The sequence below is a fragment of the Gracilinanus agilis genome, chromosome 2 (genome assembly GCF_016433145.1).
Source record: "Gracilinanus agilis isolate LMUSP501 chromosome 2, AgileGrace, whole genome shotgun sequence".
NCBI classification, from domain to species: domain Eukaryota; kingdom Metazoa; phylum Chordata; class Mammalia; order Didelphimorphia; family Didelphidae; genus Gracilinanus; species Gracilinanus agilis.
Genome location: NC_058131.1, coordinates 1793318 through 1813520, shown reverse-complemented (window position 1 = coordinate 1813520; position 20203 = coordinate 1793318). Strand labels below are relative to the sequence as shown.

At 56.5% G+C, this 20203-nt stretch overlaps 1 protein-coding gene across 1 annotated transcript in view; it reads right to left on the bottom strand.

The window, feature by feature from the left end:
• Positions 1–1745: 1745 nt before the first annotated feature.
• Positions 1746–20203, bottom strand: part of HS1BP3 (HCLS1 binding protein 3) — a 25112-nt gene continuing 6654 nt past the window's right edge. Inside the window, exons 2-7 of the mRNA XM_044663001.1 lie at positions 19251–19416; positions 15692–15899; positions 10741–10972; positions 3585–3751; positions 3173–3311; positions 1746–2454 (exon numbers count right to left, since the gene is read on the bottom strand). Coding sequence (XP_044518936.1) covers positions 2187–2454; positions 3173–3311; positions 3585–3751; positions 10741–10972; positions 15692–15899; positions 19251–19416 — 1180 coding nt within the window. The 3' untranslated portion in view covers positions 1746–2186. The remainder of the gene's footprint in view (positions 2455–3172; positions 3312–3584; positions 3752–10740; positions 10973–15691; positions 15900–19250; positions 19417–20203) is intronic.

The following is a 20203-nucleotide window of genomic DNA, read 5'->3' as shown; positions in this document are numbered from 1 at the left end:
ACAAAGAAACTGACCCTTGGAGTGAGGTACCCAGAATCACCTGACTATAGGTCAGGCTGGATTTGAACCCAGGACCTGGGACCTGAGTCTGCTCCAGCCCAGATCCAAATGGCCTTCCATCTCTCTGGCTGTGTGCTCAGGACAATCCCAGCATGAGGGGCCCCTCTGGTGGCCCACGGGAGCCTTGAAGGGCTGGCTCAACCTCAAGCCGGCAGGGCCTCAGACGGGTCTGGCAGTGCCCAGCACTGAATGCCAGCCCAGTCTGTCACTGTCTTGTCCACAGATCTGAGCTCCCTGGGGAAGGCCAGGCTGTTGGCATTGCCCATCGCCCCTCCACCAGTGCCAGGACAATGGTGTGCCCAGCCCTGTGACGTGGATGTCGGGGACAGGGGCCGGGGGGCTGTCCTCAGAGTCTGCCTGGGAAAGAGGCGGATGGGAACAGAGCTCGGGGCCATTTCCCGGGCAGCGCTGCCACTCAGGGATCTTGGCGTGGATTCCCAGGAGTGCTCCAAAGCTCCTTCTCAGAACCTGAGCCTCCCCTTCCCGACAGGCCTGGGAGGCCGAGGGCCCAGGGGAGCGAGGCTGGCCCGGCCAGGGGCCGAGGGGTCCTCATGCCACCCTGCGAGGGAGGTGGTGCCAACGTGATCCCATCCTACAGAGGAGGAAACCGAGGCTAGAAATGGTGGGCTTTGCCAGGGGTGCCCTTTTACCCCCATCCCTGGATGCTTTCCTTATTGGTTTGGGTCAGCCACGAAGGCAGCAGCGGCATCAGGAAGGGGAGGAGGCAGGAAGCCCAGCACCCCGACCGCCCGGAAAATGCGGCTTCTCCCTGTGGCTGCGACGTTTGGGAGCCGGGCAGCGGGCAGAGTCTCAGGGCTCCATCTGCCCGTGCCGGGCCAGGACTCCCTGAAGCCTTCTTCTCCTTGTAGCCCAGGGGGGCTCCCTGGGAGCTGCCGCATCTCAGACCCCAGAACCCGCCCCCCGGCACTCACTGACCACTCCTAGGAGTGATGCTGCCCAGAGAGCCCCAGCGGCCCCCTCCCTCTGCCCTCCTGGCACGGCACCTGCACAGCCTCATTTCCGTCTCTTTATTCATGCCCCCGCCCCGAGACAAGACGCACCGAAGACCCAGGATGCCACCCCAGGAGGCACCGGCCCAGGAATGTCTAAGGCACTTGGCAGACCCCGGGAAGCAGCGAGGCCAGAGTCTCGTCCCCCGGGCAGAGGAGGGGCACAGCAGCTCAGGGACCGGCCCAACGTCCCAGTCAGGGGGCCTCACGGGGGGTCTTGGCCAGCCCTCCATCCCCAAAGGCTCTTCCCAAAGCCAAGGGGCTGACGGCCCCCTAAATACAGGTAGTGAGGGGGCCTGGTATGGCCCTTTGGACCCCCTTCCCAGAGCTGCTCCGTGCCCAGCACAGCTCCGTCCCAGTGTCTCAGTGCCAAGGTGCCCTTCCTCTGTGGCACCGTCTGGCTTTCCTCCCTCTGCCCCCTCTGGCTATCTCCTGGGGGTGCCTCCTCTAAGTCCTCCATCCCCTGCCACCCCGGGCAGCAGTGCCAGTGACAACGATGAAGGCCACCTTCCACGGCCTGGAGCCGCCGTGCCCTCTGCGGGTGCCATCTCAGGTGAGACTTGCAGGGCATCGGCAGGGTGCCACCGGGGTCACCGTCTTCATTTTTCTTTTTAGAATCCTCACCTCCAGGGATCGACTCCAAGGCAGAACAGTGGTGAGGGCTAGACAAGGGGGTCACCCAGCTGGGAAGTGTCTGAGGCCAGATTAGAACCCGGGACCTCCCATCTCTAGGCCTGGCTCTCCATCCACAGTGCTCCCGAGCCACCCTCTGTTCACTTTTCTGATGAGGAAACCAGGGCTCAGAGAGACTGGCCCGGGGTGACTGGGTCAGAGGTAGCATTCGAATTCAGATCTTTCCTAAGTTCAGCACGTTGTTCTGACATCTCTCCATGTCAAGTGCACTAAGATGTGCCCCTGTGAGCAGCCAGTCCTCGAGAGAGGCAGGAGGAGGAGGAGGGGCAGCCGAGAGGAGACGCTGGTCTGGCCTCCCCTCTGCCCCTGGCAGCGGCAGGCTCTGGATCCCGGCGGGCAGCCCCCTACAGAGGGGCTTCTTGCCCTGGGCTGACTCAGCGCTGGGGACACGGGCAGCGGGCAGCGGGCAGCGGGCAGGGCCCTTCAGAAGAGGCTGGGGGCAGTGCTGGGGGCTGAACTTTGGTCCTGGATATACTTCAGGATGTCCAGCTCATCCAGATCCTGGACCTGCACCTGCCTCTGGGCCTCCTGTGGTGCCGCTGCCCGCTGTGGGGTGCCAGCCCTCGGGGGCGGGATCACAGGCTTCTTGGGGACGGTTGGCTTGGCGGGCACCCGGGGCTTGGCCCTGGGGAGGGCTTCAGGCCTGGGCTGGGAGCCCAGCTTCAAGATCTTCTCCAAGTCCTCTTCCACTCTGGGGAGCGAAGAAAGGGGAGCTGCCGAGCGAGGGCCGAGCACCCAGCAGGGCCCTGGACGGGCAGGTTAGGGAGCAGCCCCTGCGATCAACCGATCCATCCATGCCTCCTCCTCTCCCTCCCTCTCCCCCTCCCCCTCCTTCCTCTCCCTCACTCCCTCCCTCCTTGTCTCCTTCTCTCCCTTCCTCCTTCTCTCCCCCTCCCCCTCCTTCTCTCCTTCCTTCTCAGGGGCAGGAGCTGGGCAGTGCCTGTGGCCTCTCACTGCCGTCCCAGCATGTCCTTCCCCCCTCGGAGAGACAAGGAGCCCATCAGTGACAGGCTGGCCAGTGGCCTCGGCTCCCAGCCCGCAGATCCGGCCACCCTGGGGCCCATCAATGGGTGAAATGGAGCCCGAGTGCGAGCACGCCGGAGCGGGAGGCCCAGAGGGTGCCCGAGGCTCCCCGTCTTCCAGAGGGAGGAGAGCGGGGCAGCCCCTGGCAGAGTGGGGACCCCGTCGCAGGCTGCCTTGTGGCCGGCCCGGGCACCAGAGAGCCCACTTGCTCCTTGGCCCCGAGTTCGAGAGCCGGGGGCCCCTGGATGAGGGCAGGCCTCTGGGGAGCTCTCCTCTGGGGAGCCCTGGGGTGGCAGCCCTAGGGCCTGGGTGCCATTTCTGAGGGAGCCCGGGCAAGCCTGGGAGTGGGGGCAGGCGGGCTCCGTGGGGTCCCCCAAAGCACGTACCCAAAGAGGTCATCCCCGACGTCCCCGCAGGCCGGTCCCAGCGCGGGCTCCTGGGGGCGCTCGCAGGCCTTCGGCAAGAGCAAGGCATCTCCGAGGGAAACCTTTCCCCCGAGGTCAGGGTCCGCGAACAGCCGGAGGCCTAGAGGGTCAATCCAACATTTATTAGGCGCCGGCTGTGTGCCAGGCACTGAGCTCCTCCCCGGAGGGCCGCCATTCACTCGGCCCAGATTCTCTCGTTTCATCCCCCGACCTGGGAGGGAGGCGCTAACAGGATTGTTCCCATTTTACAGAGGAGGAAACTGAGGCAGGCAGCCGGCAGTGTCTGACGCAGGGCCTGGGCTCAGGTCCGGATGCCTCTAGGCCCCCCGTACGGCCCCGCCAGAACCCCAGAATGCCCGGGGCTGCCATGTACCATCTCGGCCGGGGCCCGACGGCTGGGGGCCAAAGAGCTCGGCGTCCTCTTCGGCCTCTTCGTCGAAGATGGTCCGCTTGGGCCTGCTCTCCTGGCTTGAGCCTGGTGGGGCTGCCCTGGGCCGGGCCTCCCGGGTGGGGGCTCGAGGCTTTTTGGGCTTCTTGGACCTGGAGGGGGAGGACGACGAGGTGAGTGTCCGGGCCGGGGGCTGCTCTCTCAGGGACTCGGGATCCACGGCGCCGGCCGGGGTCTCCCACTCAAGACCGAGACCTCGGGGGCCCTCCTTCCCCGGCAGCGCCCTGGCGTCCAAGAGGAGTCTGAGGCCCCCCGACCCCGCTCTCCTCCCAGCCAGGCTGGGCCCCATGAGCGTCCCCCGCAGAGGCCCCGGGGGGATCCCCCTCGCCACAGGCCGGACCAGGGCCACAGCGGCCCAGAGGACGGTTCTGGGTCTGGCGATGAGGGAAGCTCCCCTGGGCGACCCTGGAGGGAGCAGCCTTGGCCGAGAGGCCACAGGGGAGGGTGGGTGGTCAGGCGGAGCCATCCCTGGCACCGGCTAGCCGGGTGACCGTGGACAAGTCACTTCCCTGGCCAGGCCTCCGTGTATGGGTAAAACGAGGTTGGCGAGCCACGGCATGCCCGAGGGCCAGGCCTGACCGGGAGTAGCCAGTGTGGGCAGGGGCCGAGCCTGGCGGAGGACACTCGGGGTTTGGCCATCCTGGCGTCCATCCAGATGGTCCCGGGCTATGCCAGCGACGGCTCTTGGGCTCCCCACCCTGGCCGCAGCGGGGATGGACGTCCGAGGACGAGCCCGGCTGGGCTGCTCTCCCCAAGCGTGGGTGCGGGGCCTCCTCGGGAGACGGGCCTTTTGGGGCTCACAGGGGCTGCGGAGCCCCCACGCCACGGACGAGAGGAGAGGGCGGCCCCTGGGACGCGTGTGGAGGGGGAGCCAGGGGAGGCCGTGGGGACAATCGCCTTCCACAGCCCCCAGGCTCGGCCTCACAGAAGGGAGGGGGCAGGCCTGGCCTCTAAGGCCAACCTCAATGTGGACAGGAGGAAGCGAGGCCAAAGGAGCGGGCACAGGCAGCCCTCCTCTGTGGATGGGGTTCTGGAGAGCCCCGAATAGGATGCCGGAGGCTGGGGGGGTGTCCAGAGGGGCAGCCAGGACGCCCTAGGAAGCCCCTGGATGATGTGGGGGTGCTGGAGGGGAGGAGCAGCCTCAGCTCTCGGAAAATGAGCTCCAGAGGACAGAATCGGGGCCAAGGGAGAGGCTGGCGGAGGTTCAAGGGCAGGGAAAGCTGCCTCAGGGAGAATGAGCACCCTTGGGTGGGGGTTTGGTCCCTCCTGGTTGGGGTGAGGGGAGGGTCTTCACTCAAAGGCCCTGCCAGGGGCAGGCTAGGATCCCGGCTCCTCCTCGGGAGCCCTCGGGCAAATCTCCCCCCCCCCCCACGTGGGGAGAGGGCCGGGCAGAAAGGCCTCTGAGAGCTCCTATCTGGGCAGCTAACCGGGCTCTGAGCCCAACTCAAGCCTCTTTCCAAGTTAACTCCCTCTTCCTTGTGGTGCTCAAAGGCGTGCCAGCTGGGCCGGGCACAGAGCCTGCAGACACAAGTCACTTGAGCAACGCCTCCAGCTCCTCCCCGGGGGCCTGAGGGAGCCCCCCAAGGGGGAAGGCCCAGGGGCGCCTCCACGCTCTCACATCTCCTGCGGAAAGGAAGAGGAAATCCAGGGGAGCATCCGGGAGCCACAGTTATTCTCCTCCCCAGCCGAGGAGCAGCCCAAGGCTGGCTCCAGGAAAGCCAAGCTGCTCTCCCTGCTTGCTTGGATCTGCTACCAGGGACAAGGGCAGAGGGAGCCCAGAGCCTTCTCTCTACCCGCTGGAGCAGGAACGGTGGGTCTGGGGTGGCCCTCAGGGGCAGGGGCCAGCTAATGACAAGACTCGCTCCCCGATGGCCCTGCGCTATGCCAGCCTGACCCTGACTACTCAGGAAATGGCTATAAGACGGAGGGATGACCATCAGCCTTGGCCACACCGGGAGGTCCCAGGAAGGCTGAGAGACCTCAAGAACCAGAAAAAGGCCCAGAGAGGGGAGGGACCGGCCCACCAGCAGCCCCAGAGCCCAACGGGACCCTCCCCTCTTATAAAACCAGCGTCAGGGAGCTCAAGGTGAGAAGGAGGCAAGGCTGGGAGGGCACTCACAGCCAGCCGGGGCTCTGGCACAGCCGTCTTGGAGAAAAGAAGAGCACCGAAGGGAGGGGACTGCTGCAAGGGCAGGTGGGAGCACGAAGGGGGGGGCACACGGCAAGGAGAGGGCAGCTCGGCTCTCTGCTGACATCTGGCATCTGGCTTTCTGGCTATGATCCCCAAGAGAAGCAAGGAGAGAAGGGAGGAGCTGGCTAGGCATCAGCCCCGGGGGAGAAGACACCCAGGGGCCCGGAAAACCAGCAGATACAACAGCGGAGCCCCTGCCAAGAATATCGGTAGGGCTGTAGTTGCTGTGGGAGAGGCTGAGGGCCCGCAGAAGAGCAGGGACTGTCCTCATCTTCAACAACGGGAGGAGACCGTTGAGCAAACTACAAGTCAGGGAGCGTGGCTTGATTCCCAGGGAAATTCTAGGACATTCCATGAAAGAAGGCAAAGGAAGCAGGAGTTACAAGGAGCCACGCTGCCCTCCTCCAGACTGGGAGAAGCCCCCTAGAGCTGTTTGCTTTGGGGACGGGGCTGATACAAGGAAAAGCCAAAGGAGCGCCACACAGATATCTGAGGGGGACTTCCCCAAGTTGTCGTCTCACACCATCCTTGTGGAAAAGATGGAGAGGTGTGAGCTCGGCCGTGAGGTGGGTTCTAGATTGCCTGGATAACAGAACAGTCTCAGGATTCAGGCTGAACTTGGCTGGAGTCTCCTGTGGGGGGTCCCAGGGATCTGTGATGGTCCTGGGTCATTAAACATTTTTATCAATGACCTGGACAAAGGTATAGACGGCACATTTAATCATATACCAAGCAGCTAGAGGCACAGTGCATAAAGAGCTGGAGGTCAGAAGACTTGAGTTCAAATCCAACCTCAAAAACTGGATAGTCATGAGACCCTGGGCAAGTCACTTCATCTCTGCCTCAATTTCTTAAACTGTAAAATGGAGATAAAAGCCCTTACCCATGCATTCCAAGTATAGGAGACAGATTATGTAAAATAATGGATACAGGAGATGCAATGTTGAGAATATCAAGCAGGCTAACTACAACAAGATCTGAAAAGACCAGCATGAACAGCTGAAGCTTGGGACAGTGCCTCCTTACCATGTTAGCAGGGACCAAAAGTTCAAGTAAAAAAATAGGCCAGAAAAATGAGCAAATAACAAAAGAAGAACCTAACCATAAAAAGCTACTAGTGTCAGGCAAGACCAAGAAACAAACTCAGAAGATAACCATGTAAAAACAGGGAAAAGCAAACTCTCCCAGAAAGTGTCCATTGGACACAAGTCCAATAAAATTCCTAGAAGAGTTCAGAAAGAGATGAGAGTCGCAGAGGAACAATTAAGAAAAAAAACCCGAGAGTGATGCAAGAAAAACATGAAAAGAAAATAAACAGTTTCATTAAAGAGGCAAACAAAATACTGAAGAAAATAATAAATACCTTAAAAAAAAAAGAACTGGCCTAATAGCAAAAGAGACACAAAAGTTCACTGAAGAAAAGAACTCTGTGAAAGACAGAATATGCCAAATGGAAAAGGGAGGCACAAAAGCTCAGTGAAGAATATAATGTCTTAAAAGTTAGAACTGGGCAACTAGAAGCGAATGACTCCATGAGACAAACTATACAACAAAAATCAAAAGAATGAAAAAATATAAAGTGAGAAATATCAAATCAGAAAAGCAACTGACCTGGAAAATAGATGTAGGAAAGACAATTTAAGAATTATTGGGCTAAAGGCAGATAGGTGGTTCCACAGTAGACAGGGAGCCAGGGCTGGAGAGGACATTCTGGATTCAAATCTGGACTCAAGATGCTTTCTAGGTGTGCAACACTGACAAGTCACTGTTAATCCTAGTTGCCTAGGCTTTACCATACTTCTTCCTTGGACCTGATACTTAGTATTGATTCTAAGATAGAAAGAGATGAGGGTTAAAAAACAAAACAAAACTATAAGACTACTTGAAGTCATGACCAAAAAAAGAGGCGGCCTCATATCTCAAGAAACTATGAAGAGAATTGCCTTGATTTCTTAGCCCCAGAGAGTTAAAAAAAAAAAAAAAGGAAAAAGTCCACCAAATGCCTCCTGAAAGAAATCTCAAAATGAAAATCCTCAAAAATAAAATAACCAAATTCCAAAGCTCCCAGTTCAAGGAGAAAATATTATAACCAGCCAGAAAGAACAATTGAAAGATCACAGAACCAGTCAGGATCACACAAGGTTCATCAACTTCCACATTAAAGGAATGAAAGGCTTTGAATATGAGATTCTGAGAGGCAGAGGAGTCAGGATTACAATCAAGAAAAACCTACCCAGTGAAGTTGAGTATAATCCTTGAGGGGGAAAAAAAATAGACATTTACTGAAATAGAAGACTTTCAAATATTTCTGATGAAAAGACCAGAACTGAACAGAAAAGCTGACATTCAAACATAGGACTCAGGATAAACATAAAAAGAAAATCATAGGGAACCCAGCCTAGTTAAGTAGTTTACATTTTTACATGGGGAGATGATACACCTAACTCAAGAACTTTATCATTATTAGGCTGGTTAGAAGTAGTCTACAAAGCCAGAGAGCATGAGTGGGAGTCAATTATGATTAGATGATCTAAAAAAAAAAACCAAAGGGGTAAGAATGGGATGCATTGAGAGAAGGGAGAAGAGAGAGGCAGAATGGGGAAAAATTTCTCACATAAAAGAGATGTACAACATAGAGCTTTGATAGTGGAGGGGGAAATGAGAGGGACAGAAGACAATGCTTGAATCTCAATCTCATCAGAAGTGGTTCAAAGAGAGAAGAGTATACAATATATACACAAATTCAGTTGAAGATAGAAACCTAATTTATTCGGTAGAGAGATAGGAGGGGAAGGGGATAAGATATAGGGGTTCATAAAAGGAAGAGCAGAAACAGTGATGAGAAACAAAACAGACTTTAGAAGAGGGACAGGATAAAAACAGAGAGAAGAAAGAGAGATGGAGGAAAATGTAGTTATTCATCACATTTGTGAGTGTGAATGGGATGAGCTCAACCATAAAATGGAAGCTGAAAGCAGAATGGATTAGAAACCAGAACCCAGCAATATGTCATTTCCAAAAGATACACTTGAAACAAAAAGACACACACAGAGTTAAGATCAAGGGCTGGAGCAGAATCTAACAAGCTTCAGTTGAAATAAAAAAAGCAGGGGTAGCAACCACGATCTCAGAAAAAGTAAAAGCAAAAGCAGACCCAATTAAAAGAGACAATCAAGGGAACTACATTTTCCTAAAAGGTACCAGAGGCAATGAAAGAATAAAAATATTTTACAGCAAGATTCTCTGACAAAGGCCTCATTTCTCAAAGTCAAATTTAGAAAATAACAGCCATTACCCAAGTGATAAATGGTCAAAGGACAAGAACAGGCAGTTTTTGGAAGAAAAAAATGAAAGCTATCTACAGGCATCCCCCAAATCACAACTGACTAGAGAACTGTACATTAAAACAATCTGAGGTGCCACCTCACACCTATCAGAAAGGAAGGGATGAAGAAAATGTTATTTCCCTTGTGTCTGACCCTTCATGACCCTGGGGATCTCTGTTCACGGGATTTTCTTGGCAAAGTTACTGGATTTGCCATTTCCTCCTCCAGTGGCAAACAGAAGTCAAATGACTTGCCCAAAGTCACACAGTTAGAAACTTTCTTAGGCTAGATTTGAACTCAGGTCTTCCTGACTTCAAGCCCAGCACTGTGCCACCTAGCTGTCCCCTGGGAAAAACAGGCAGAAGGAACATGAGGAACAGTCAACGGAGCTGTGAACTGGTCCAGTCACTCTAAAGAACAATTTGGACAATGTCCAAAGGGCTTTTAAACTGTGCGTCCCATTTCCCAGCAACACCACTACTAGGTCTCTGTCCCAAACAAAAAGGGGAAAAGCCGTATACACCAAAAATATTGACAAGCTCTGATGTGGGAGCCAAGAACTGGAAAGGGAGGGGAAGCTCACGACCCGGGGAACAGCTGCGCCTATCGAGGTTTATGATGGAGACGGAACATGGAGACGGAGCCTGGGCTCAAAGAAATAGAGAGCAGGGGGATTGCAGGAAAGCCTGGCAAGCACAAAGTGAGGCGAAGGGAAGAGAGCAGGACCAGGAGAACCTCGGCCACAGTCCCAGCCCAGGGGCTCAGGATGGGAGGCGCATCCTGTGAGCGAGCGAGCCGCCGCAGAGCTTCCCTGCTTGGTTATCCTTGTTACTGGGCCATTTTGTGCTATGGCCGCTTCACGTGTACAACCGCTATCGCTTTGCTCGTCTTCTCAGCGGAAGGGAGGGGGGAAGGTGGAACTCAACATCCTAAAAGGAACGTTTAAAAAAATCAATAAAGTCTATCCTTTACAAAAGAAGGAGGCATCAGGGAGAAAAGGCCACCAAGAGATCACTGGCGACCGCCTAGGAAGACTGAAGGAAGTGGCGCAGCTAAGAGAAGCCTCAGAGGCCCAGGAGCGATTTCCAAAGGGTCTGAGAGGTTGGCATGTGCAGGCGGGACAAGCGGAAGCTGGACGGTGCCGTGGGGATTCTGTACACACTCGGGTTGGACGAGGGGCCTCGGTAAGCCTCTCCTGGGCTCCTGATGCACACAGTAGGTGCTTCATCCAGCCCCCTGGGCCCCAAGGTCAGGCCAGGCTGGGGTCCTGAGGATGCATAGATTTAGCCCGGAAAAGGAGGCTGAGGCTGAATGGAGAACTAAAAGGAGCCTGAGATGCCCCCTCGGGCTTTCCTCCTCCCAAGGAGGGAGCCTGGAGACTCTGCCAACACACAATGGAACAGGAAATTGCCTTCCACAGTCCACAGGCTTTAGAGGAAAGGCACCTTTGAAATGACCACCAGAGCTCCTGGAGCCTGGGCTAAGGCCCAGCAGGAGGAGAAGGGAAGGGCCAGGACTTGAACACAGGCCCAGGGTCCCAAGCAGCCAAGGGGAGAGGACATACCTCATGATACCCAGAGGGTCCAGAGCCTCTTCTTCCTCTTCCTCTTCCTCCTCCTCCTCCTCCTCCTCTCCCAGGCGGCTCAGGTTGCTAGGCAGGGGAACCTCACCCACTGTCTTATCAGGCTTCTGGAAGAAGTCAAACCCGTCGTCCCCCGCATCCCCATCAGTCTCATCCTTCTCCAGGTCTGGGGGACTCTTCTCAGTTAAATTGACACCCCCAGAGGGCTTGGTTCCTGCAGGAGGAGACCCAAAAGGAGGGGCAGAAGTAAGTCTTTGGGGTGGAAGGCACGAGCTTGGATACCGGCTCCACTTATGCCAACAGAATGGCCAAGGGATGGCAGACCACAGCACTGGGGATCCAGGGTGGGAGTTAGGAAATCTCATGGGAATGACTGCTCTGCTCACTGGCTGTGTGACCCGAGGCAGGGTTCCTAACCTCTCTGGGCCTTTTTCCTACTGCGAAAAACAAGGGGAGAGGGAAGCATCGGACCAGGGGTGTCCAACTCAAATAAAAATGGGGGCTGCTAACCCACAGCCGTGGCCACAAAGTGACTGAGAAAAAAGCCCCATTGTAAGATGGTCTCTGTTGGCCTGTTTTTCCCTGTTTGGTTAAATATTTCCCAATGACATTTTCATCTGGTTTGGTGTGGCTCAGGAAGGTCAGGAGCCGTGTCTGACTCAACCTGAGAGTCCAAAGGTGCCTGCTGGGCACAAACCTCCGATTCCAGGACTTTCGAGGGCAAGCAGTCTCAGACCCCATTTTACCGGGAACACAGAGGCTCAGAGAACGGAAGGGATTCGCCCCAAGTCACCCAGGGAGCGCTTCAGAAAGCTCAGGATTCAAACTCAAGACCTCTAACTCCTTCGAAGGCTTGTCCTTTTGATGACTAGAGCTTCTCCCCAGGCCAGAAGCCATCGTCACGGGGGTGAAGGGGTCAGGCCTGGAGAGCTCTTCGGATAACTGGGGGAGGAGGTGATGCTGGGGGGCATCCCGGGACGGGAGGCGCAGGGCTGGAAGAGCTGAGTTCTGGGGCCCACGAGGGCACAGGCCAAATCCAGGGCGCCCACTCAAGCCAAGAAACGTTTATGAACTATCCATTCTGCACACGTGTCTTAGGTCAACTCAGGGGACACGCAGGCAGGGACGGCACGAGTCTGGCCCTCGAGAAGCTTGTGATCCAGGAGGAGAAGGATGACAGGCAACCCTGAGGAAAGGGAGAGAGGCAGGGGACGAGGGTGACATCACTTTCACCCAGGAGAACCAAGAGGCAGGACCAGAGGCGGGCATGGACAGAAGAGAGGGATCCGAGCGAGGGGAGAGACGGGACCACGGAGTTCATTCCCAGCATGGAGGTCAGGAAGATCATAAACTTTGAGCTGGAAAGGACTGATGTGGTCACCTTGTCCAACCTGCCACCTGACAGAGGAGGAGCTTAAATGACTTGCCCAGGGTCATATGGCTTATAAGGATTTGAACTTGGGTCTTCCCATGCCGCCTTATGACCATGTAGAAATGACCCATCTCGGTTGGTTGGAGGGACAAGAATCTGAAAAAATCACGTGAGCCACACCTTTACTAGTGACCCAAAAAGGGAGAACGGAACCAGAAAACCCCCAAACAGCTCTTGGTGGAGAAATCTCTGCAAGCCCGTGGTCAGCCCAAGGAGATTCACCCTGACTCCAGGGGAAATAGCCTTCCCAGCACCCCAGAGAGAACTGACCAGCTCAGAAGGCAGAGGAAAGCATCTGGAGGGGAACCACATGGCCAACAGGGGGCTCTGGTTGGCTTGAAACCACGTCCTTGAAACAGGTTTGGATTTTCTTGCTTTTCAGATGAGTGAGAAAAGGAAATTGGATTCAATAAAGGTGGTCTGAGGCAGCTGAATTTCCCACCCATCGGCCTCAAAGCAGCATAGCCCCTTGCTGGCAGTGCTGGGACAAACAGGTTCACTCGGTCACTGCTGGTAGGAGGCAAACTTGGAGAATTTCTTTGGAGAGTCACGTGGAGGTGCCCCGTCCCAGTCCCAGATCATGAGATCCCCCCAATTCCACTGCTGGCAATAAACTGCACAAGTGTTGGAGCTTCCCTGCCTTCCTGGTCCCTCTGAGCTGCCAGCTCTCCCCCGAGAGATCCCCTTCTACCCTTCCTGCATTCATCTTGGGCGTACCTCATTATTTACATGCCGTCTTCCCCATTCGAATGTAAGCTCTTGAGGGCAGGGCCTGTTCTGACCTTTCTTTGTGCAGCAGAGCACACAATGAGCCTTTAATACATGCTTTTTCTATCTATTTATGAATGAAATGTGTAGTTCTGTCATCTCCCTTTCTATCTATCTATCCATCCAACCATCCATCCATCTCTATGTAGCTATTCCATATTGTTACAGGGAAGCTGAAGGGAAAATGCTGGGGGCCTGAGGTAGGATCCTCTTGACTTGGTTTCCCCATTGTGCTATTTCCTTTCTGAACAGGAAATTTTCCCACTTGATTAATTCTGAACCTTGTGACTATAGGATTGGTTGTCCCGGAATCAAACAGATCTAAGGAGATTTTTTTTCCTGCTCTGAAATGTTGGCTCAGTGTGTGCCCTGGAGGAGAGGAGTCTTGGCACTGTTAAGATGCCGTCCATCCTTTTCCTGCCATAGGAAACTTCTATAATTGGGGCAGGTTAATTCACAGATGAACACGGCAACACCTCTGAATTACTCTACTAGGATGCAAGGCTGAAACAGCTTACGATTTTCATGGGTGTTTGTGGTCCAATTATAATCTAGAGATGACCAAACCCCAAAGCGGGAACCCCAAAGGCGGAAGGCAAAGGGGTAGTGGAAAAGTTCTCAATTAGAGAAGAGTAAATTGGAGGAAGCAACGAGATGACACTGTGCGTGCCAAGAGGCATAGCCGTATGTCTATGACTGGCCTCCACATGTGTCTCGTATGGAAACGGAGGCTGTGAGCAGGTTTTAGTGATGAGTTCTCCAAATGGGATAAGAGAGTTTACATATAAAATTGTAGCGATCGTTGCAAAGAAGGTGAAAAGCTCACTCCCCAACCCCCATCCATCTCTGAAGTATTTGTCTGATCATATGAGACGACAGAAGAGATCATTTCACGAGTTAGACCCCCGAGATTTTTCTGAGATTCTTACGCCAGGCACAGGGTTAGGGAAAGGCAGAAACAGTTAAGGGCTCGTAGAAAAATGAACGGGCTGAAGAGCTTGTCCTCAGTTGTATTAAGTCTTGTTCCCGGCAGATTTGGGCAGAGTGGGATTTAGGAGCCTCTACAAACGACCTGGAATCAAAGCAGCAGAGCCTTCCCAGCCGTCCTGAAGGAGGCCTGTTCCAGAATACGCCAGAGAAGACAGCCAGGTAGACAACTACGAGTGACATCTGGGACCCAAAATGTGCTGACTGAGTGGATCCTGGCTCTGGTCAGTAGGGTACCAAGAGGCTGGATGTTAGTTAATATTGGTCATCGGCTTGGTTCCTGTTTAGGAAAGTCTTGGTTGCCATGGTGACATGTAAAGCTCAAAATTAGCTCATGGTGAGCCAAGTCATATGCCACGAACGAATGGAAAAACCAAACCCTTCTAGATAAGTGATCTACAGGGGGAATGGGCCCTCCTCCCAACCCAAAGAGGATCAGGGCATGAACCACACGGACTCCATGTTGTGACTCAGTTCTGGAGCGACTTCAGCTTCCTTTCTGGGCAATTATGGATCTAGTCCAAAATCTATCCGGTGAGCACCGGCTACTCAACTGTGAAAATTGGGAGAAAACTTGATGGCTCCGTTTGAACCCAGCCCTGTGTGGCTGGGAGACGAGACTGACCGTGTCTGCTCTTTAGAACCCTTTCTTTAAGCAGGGACCCAGGTTATGAGGACCAGAACCGCAGTCAGATCCTGAGACTGAGGTAAAGAGTTTTCTCATCACTGTACATGCCATTCCCGTCAGTCGGCTGTTGTGTCCCTGTTCCTCGGCCTGTTTACAGATACCTGGGGAAGGGAGGGACATCTTCTCCTGTTCACTCTCCCCCTCCCAGCTTGGAAAGTCCCTAATCTTTCATCCAATTAGAAGTCAGATGACTGAATGCATCGTTTCCGGTTCCTTTTAATTAACGTGTCTCATTTGATTGTTTTTACTGTATAAAAGCCTGCCTCCCCGGTGCTTGGGGTCCAGTCCTAAAGCGAGGAGGGGGCTTGGTCCCGATTTGTTAGGTTACTGGCATGCATTGTTTAAGAAGCCAAACCTTTGGCTCCTCATTCAAGTCATCTTTTGCTCCTTAGACTGGGAGGGCAGGGAGCCTACACGCACAGGTTTTGGATGTTAGTTAATATTGGTCATCGGCTTGGTTCCTGTTTAGGAAAGAGTCTTGGTTGCTCAAATCTGAGCTTTGCCATTTATCTCCTGTGTGGCCATCTGCCTCTCTGGGCTTCCTCAGTTTTTCCCTCTGTAAAATGTGCGGGTTGAAGTCGACAGCATCTAAGGGATCTGCTAGTTCTGATTCTAGGGTTCCATGAATTTTGAAGCCCCAGGACGCCCCCAATCGGGAAGGACTTCTGGCCTTTTTTCCTGGACGGTAAGCTCACTGAAGGTAGGACTGAGCCATCTTCTTCCAGATGCAGAGAAATGAAGCTGGAATGGACCTTGCAGATCACGTCGTCTGGCCCGAGCAACTGCCCTGGTTTGAGCCTCATTTTGCTCAGCTGAAAAACTTGCATGCGTCTTGGAGAGACGATCCCCGCGGCTGTCCTCAGCCCCAGCGTCCCCTGCTCTCCGTGCCACGCTTCCCAGCCGGGCCATTCTTTGTCCCAGATTTTTGGGGCTCTCCCCGATCTGACCTTCCCTCCTGGAAGCTCCCTCCGAGCCCTGACGTCCCCTGTCCTGAGCTCCCTCCCCGCTCCGCCCCAGGACGGCCGTGTGGCCACTGGCCAGAACACGCGGTCACTCACCTAAGAATTCCAGCAGCTCGGGGCTGGCCACCAGCTCCCCGTCCTTGGCAATCTGACGCATGATGTCATTGAACATGGCTCTCCGCTCCCGGATGTCGGACTCCCCAACGAACAAGATTTTCCTGGGAAGCAGGGGAAGGGCGGCCTGGGGGTAGCGGCTCGCCAGCTTCTGGTAGAACTCCTCGATCTCGCTGTACTTTTTGGAGACCTGAAACAAGATGGCTACGTGGGCCCGAGGGAAGCTTGCTGGGAGAGGCCGTCCTGCCAGGGGGCGGGCGATCCCCTCTGAGGGGCACCAACAGCTTCTGGTTTGAAGAGCTCTGCCATGTGCCAAGGGGTGACGGAGAGGCTCCCAGGACAAGCCACGAGCCCTCCTTGGCTTCTGGAGCTCTTACCTTCTGTCTTAGGAGCCGTACTAAGGCTTAGTTCCCAGGCAAGGGCTAGGCAAGTGGGGTTAGGTGACTTGCTCAGGATCTCGCGGCTAGCCAGTGGCTGAGGCCCGATTTGAGTCGAGGATCTCCCACGTCCATGTCTCTCTATCCTCTGGCCCACCTGCTGCCCTCACTAGCCCCTTGTAGGGATTTCTGTGGGCACCTAGAAACCCTCACTGAGGAGCCCTGGGGACTCCGGACAAGCCGGTCCCTCCTGTGCCTGGCCAAGGCCTGCCCCCTCCCTGGTGGTCACCCCTCGGCTCCCCCTCCTCCGGGCTGTGGCAGAGGACAGGCTGTCGGGCACCGGAAGCTTCTGGAGAAACCCTTACAGAGGAAGCTGGGCTGGGATCTGTCTGAAGAGACCAGCAGGGGGAGCCCAGGGGGTCGCCAGGTCCTCTGGATGGGGGGCAGGCGGAGCCGAGGCCGGAGGGAGCACAGACAGACAGACAGACAGGCAGGCAGGCAGACAGGCCAGCCGGGCCGAGATTTCCTCGGAATCCCGCAGTATCGGTCCCATCTGCCAGGGCTGGCATTTTTCAAGCCTTTTTCCTCATTCCTTTGTCCCAACACTCCTAGGAATGGCCTCCCGTTCCGGCCCCAGAACTGGGCTCATTAAGACAGCTCGGAAGCTCCTTCCCGTCACCCTGGAATCTAGAAGCCCCCAAACGGGGAGCCCAGCTCTGACCTGGCACAGGAGGGTCCCAGCCCGACTAACAAGGGGCCTTAGAGGAGTTGGGTGGGGAGGGCCGATCCCATCAGGGGTCAGAGGCTTCTCCCCTCAGGCCAAAGTCCTTTGCCTTATCGAGGTGGCCCAGCCCTAGGCTGGCCCTTCCCCTTTAGCGTCCAGGGCAAAGCATCAGCCCTCCCTGTCATTCCTGGCGGGGAGCCTCATTTTCCCTTGTTGCCCCGGTAAAGCCAATCCAGCCTCCCTCCCACCCTCGGCCCTCAGGTTCCCTAGAGAGGTACCGAAGCTGCCCCACTTTGATGGCTCTCCCAGCGGTCCGGGTCCGGAGTTCCAATCCTGGGAGCTCCGCGTGGGGCCTCGCTCAGCCCTGAACCCCTTTCCTTAGCCAGAGAGGCTATTCTGACTCTTGCCGGCTCTGGGTTTTCTCGCCCGGGCACGGGGAAGCGTCCTGTTCTCTCCTCCACCTCCCTCTCCACCCTGTGATCAGGAGGTTCTGGGACGCCCCGGCTCGCGGCAACGAGCTGCCAGAACTGTACTGTGATGCCTCAAGACCCCGAGAGATCCCAGGCCGCTGCGTTTGAGGAATTTGGCCAGTCTAAGCCATTGGTTGATTTTCCCCGGCCAGAAGCCCGTCTCTAGCACGCAGTGGATGGAGTGCTGGGCCTGGAGACAGGCCGTGCTGGGTTCAAATTCAGCCTCAGACACCTCCTAGCCAGGAGACCTGGAGCAAGTCACTGGACCGTCTGCCTCCGTTTCCTCACGTGTAAAATGGGGCTGGTAAGTGCCCCGACCTCGCCTCCCCCCAGGGTTGTCTGTAAAGTGCCTGCCAACGTGCCGTTGTTTTTAGGAACAGAGCAGGGACGCGTCACAGGGTGACCAGCAGCCCTGCCAAGCCGAGCTCCCCCTCCTGACTCTGGACGGAACCCGGTCGGCCAGCAGAGGGAGGGCTGGCAAAGCTGCCCAGATGAGTTCCAGGCTCCTGGCCCAGCCCGGGGACATGGCCGAGAGTGCTAAGAGCTGGCGGATGGGCCCAGGCCTGGAGAAAGCCAAGGATTCGCCTTCAGGGTGGCAGGTGAAGCCCCTGAGCCCCTCCTGAGGGAGGGTCTCCCGGGGGTGTCGAAGGAGCTCTAGAACCCCAAAAGGCCAAGGGAGAGCCGCTGAGCTCCCCAGGCGCAGCCCCACTCACACCCACGGAGCCCTGAGGCTCCCCAAGCATGGCGGCACAGCGTGAAGAACTCAGGCCTGGGAATCCGGAGTCTCGGCTTCTTGTCCTGGCTCCAGAGCTCTGGGGCAGAGAGCCTTTAGGGGAGCCACCGGGCAGGCGGTGTGGGGCCGAGGAAGGAACCCTGGGGCTGCCCTGCCTCTGCTCTGGGCTCTCCCCCTCTCTGGCCCTCGACTCCTTCCTCTGTGAAATGGCCCTTTCCATCCTCATTCAGGCCTCCAAGCCTCACTGTCTCTCCGGCCCTCGGTTTCCCTAAATGTCAGGCGGGGCCGGTCTCTTCTGTCCCGCTGCCTTCACAGACTCATCAAACTCGAATGAAAGGGAAGCTCAGAAGCCATCTAGTCCAACCCACTCACGGAAGGTCCGGGAGGTAGAACAGGTTGTCTGAGGCCGTCAAGCAGCCACGTGAGGATCTGAACTCCCAGCCCTCGGCTCCAAATTCTGTTTTCCCCCCTTCCTGCCCCCCCAGGGACGGAATCTGCTGAACTTCCTGAGGAGCCCTGGGTGGGGGGGAAGGGGGGGTCCTACTTTCTGCCACTTCCTGCCTGGGGGACCTCAGAAGAGTCTACCTCAGTTGTTCCTTCTGTAAAATGGGGGTGTTGGTCCTTTCAGGGGAAGGGAGAGAACAATACTGGGGAGTGATCATTCCTGCTGGCATGTTAGAATCACAGTCGTGCTTCGGCATGGTTGGCAGCAGCCCTGGGTGCCAGGGAGGTCAGGGTCCTGCCCTCTGGTCTGGGGGACAGATACTTCAGAGCGGAGCCTGCCGGGTCTGGGAGATAGAGGATGCCCACCCTCCTGCCCCTGCCCTCACAGTTAGTGCCACCCAGAATGGGTGTGTTCTGGAGATGGGAGAAGGTGGCAGGTTGTTCCGGGTCAGATGGGCTCTGAGCCATGTGGAACACTGAGGTCCTGGTGCCATCTATGGGCAGCCTGTGGCATTATGGGCATTTAAGCACCAGCTCTAAAACAGAGATGCCCCCTCAGACTCCCCTCTGGTGTGCCGTGCAGTATGCCAGCACACACACACACACACGCACGTGCGTGAGGAAATGTCTTGGCAGAGAACCTCCCCTGCCTCTGGCCTCTGGGATCATGGCATGAGGGCTGGTTGGGACCCCCGAGGCCCCTGAAGCAGACCCCTCCTCCCCTCTGGGGGCTGCCCCAGGAGAGAACCCCTGGCGTCCCCGACCCGAGTGGCAAGAGGACACGTGTGCCCACCATGAACTGGACGACGTCCTCCGCTCTGTGCTTGGCCGACTTGAAGGCGGGCAGCCGGGTCACCACCATGATCTGGTACTCGACATGGCCGGACATCATCTTCCCCCGGACCTCCTGGTACGTGGGGACGGAGAGGTCCAGGCCCGTGTGCGCGTTCTGGACTTGCCTGCACGGGGGAGGAAAAGGCGAGGAGGTCAGAGTCGGCGGGGGCCGCACAGATCTCCCCGAGAGAATTATTCGGTCAGCAAACAGCCAGGCAGCCCGGCCCATGGCCCAGAGCCCGGGAGGCAAACAAAGAAGGAAGCCAGGCGGGTCTCCTCTTCTTCGAGGAGCCGGAAAACCTGACTTCTAGTCCTGGCTCGGCCCAACTCAGTCACCAGACGAGCCGGCCACGTGGGCTCTCCTCCAGGGCCTCAGGTGCCTCCTTGGATCGGACGTGGGGGGATCCCGGAGCCCTTCCCCGGGTTGGCATCCCGGGCTCTAAGCCCCCAGACTCCCAGTTCTGATCTGGGACCGCGGATGTCCTGGGCCCTGAGAGGCCTCATGGGACGAAGTCCTGCGTCCACACCGCTGCCGCCACAACCGGAGTTACTGTCTCTCTGTGAAACTCGCCACAGAAGGGTGCGCTTCTGGGTTAGAGATGGAGAAACCGAGGTTCACAAGGGAGAAGGGGCGCTCTTTGGACAGTCGAGGGGAGAAGCGAGGAGCGTCTGGACTAAGGGGTGGCTGTGTGTATGGAGCGAAGGGGGCCAATGCCAGAGATGTTGGCACGATGGCATTCTCTGTCCCCCGATGGCATCTGGCTTAACCATCCCCCCAAATCTTCCCTCGAATGAGCTTCCCACTGACCCACCCTTCCCCTGTGCCCTCTGGAGTGCCCGCTCCCTCCAATGGCACAGCCCCTCTGGCCGCCTTCCCCAGCACTGGTTGACCCCGCACTCATGCCCCCTCCC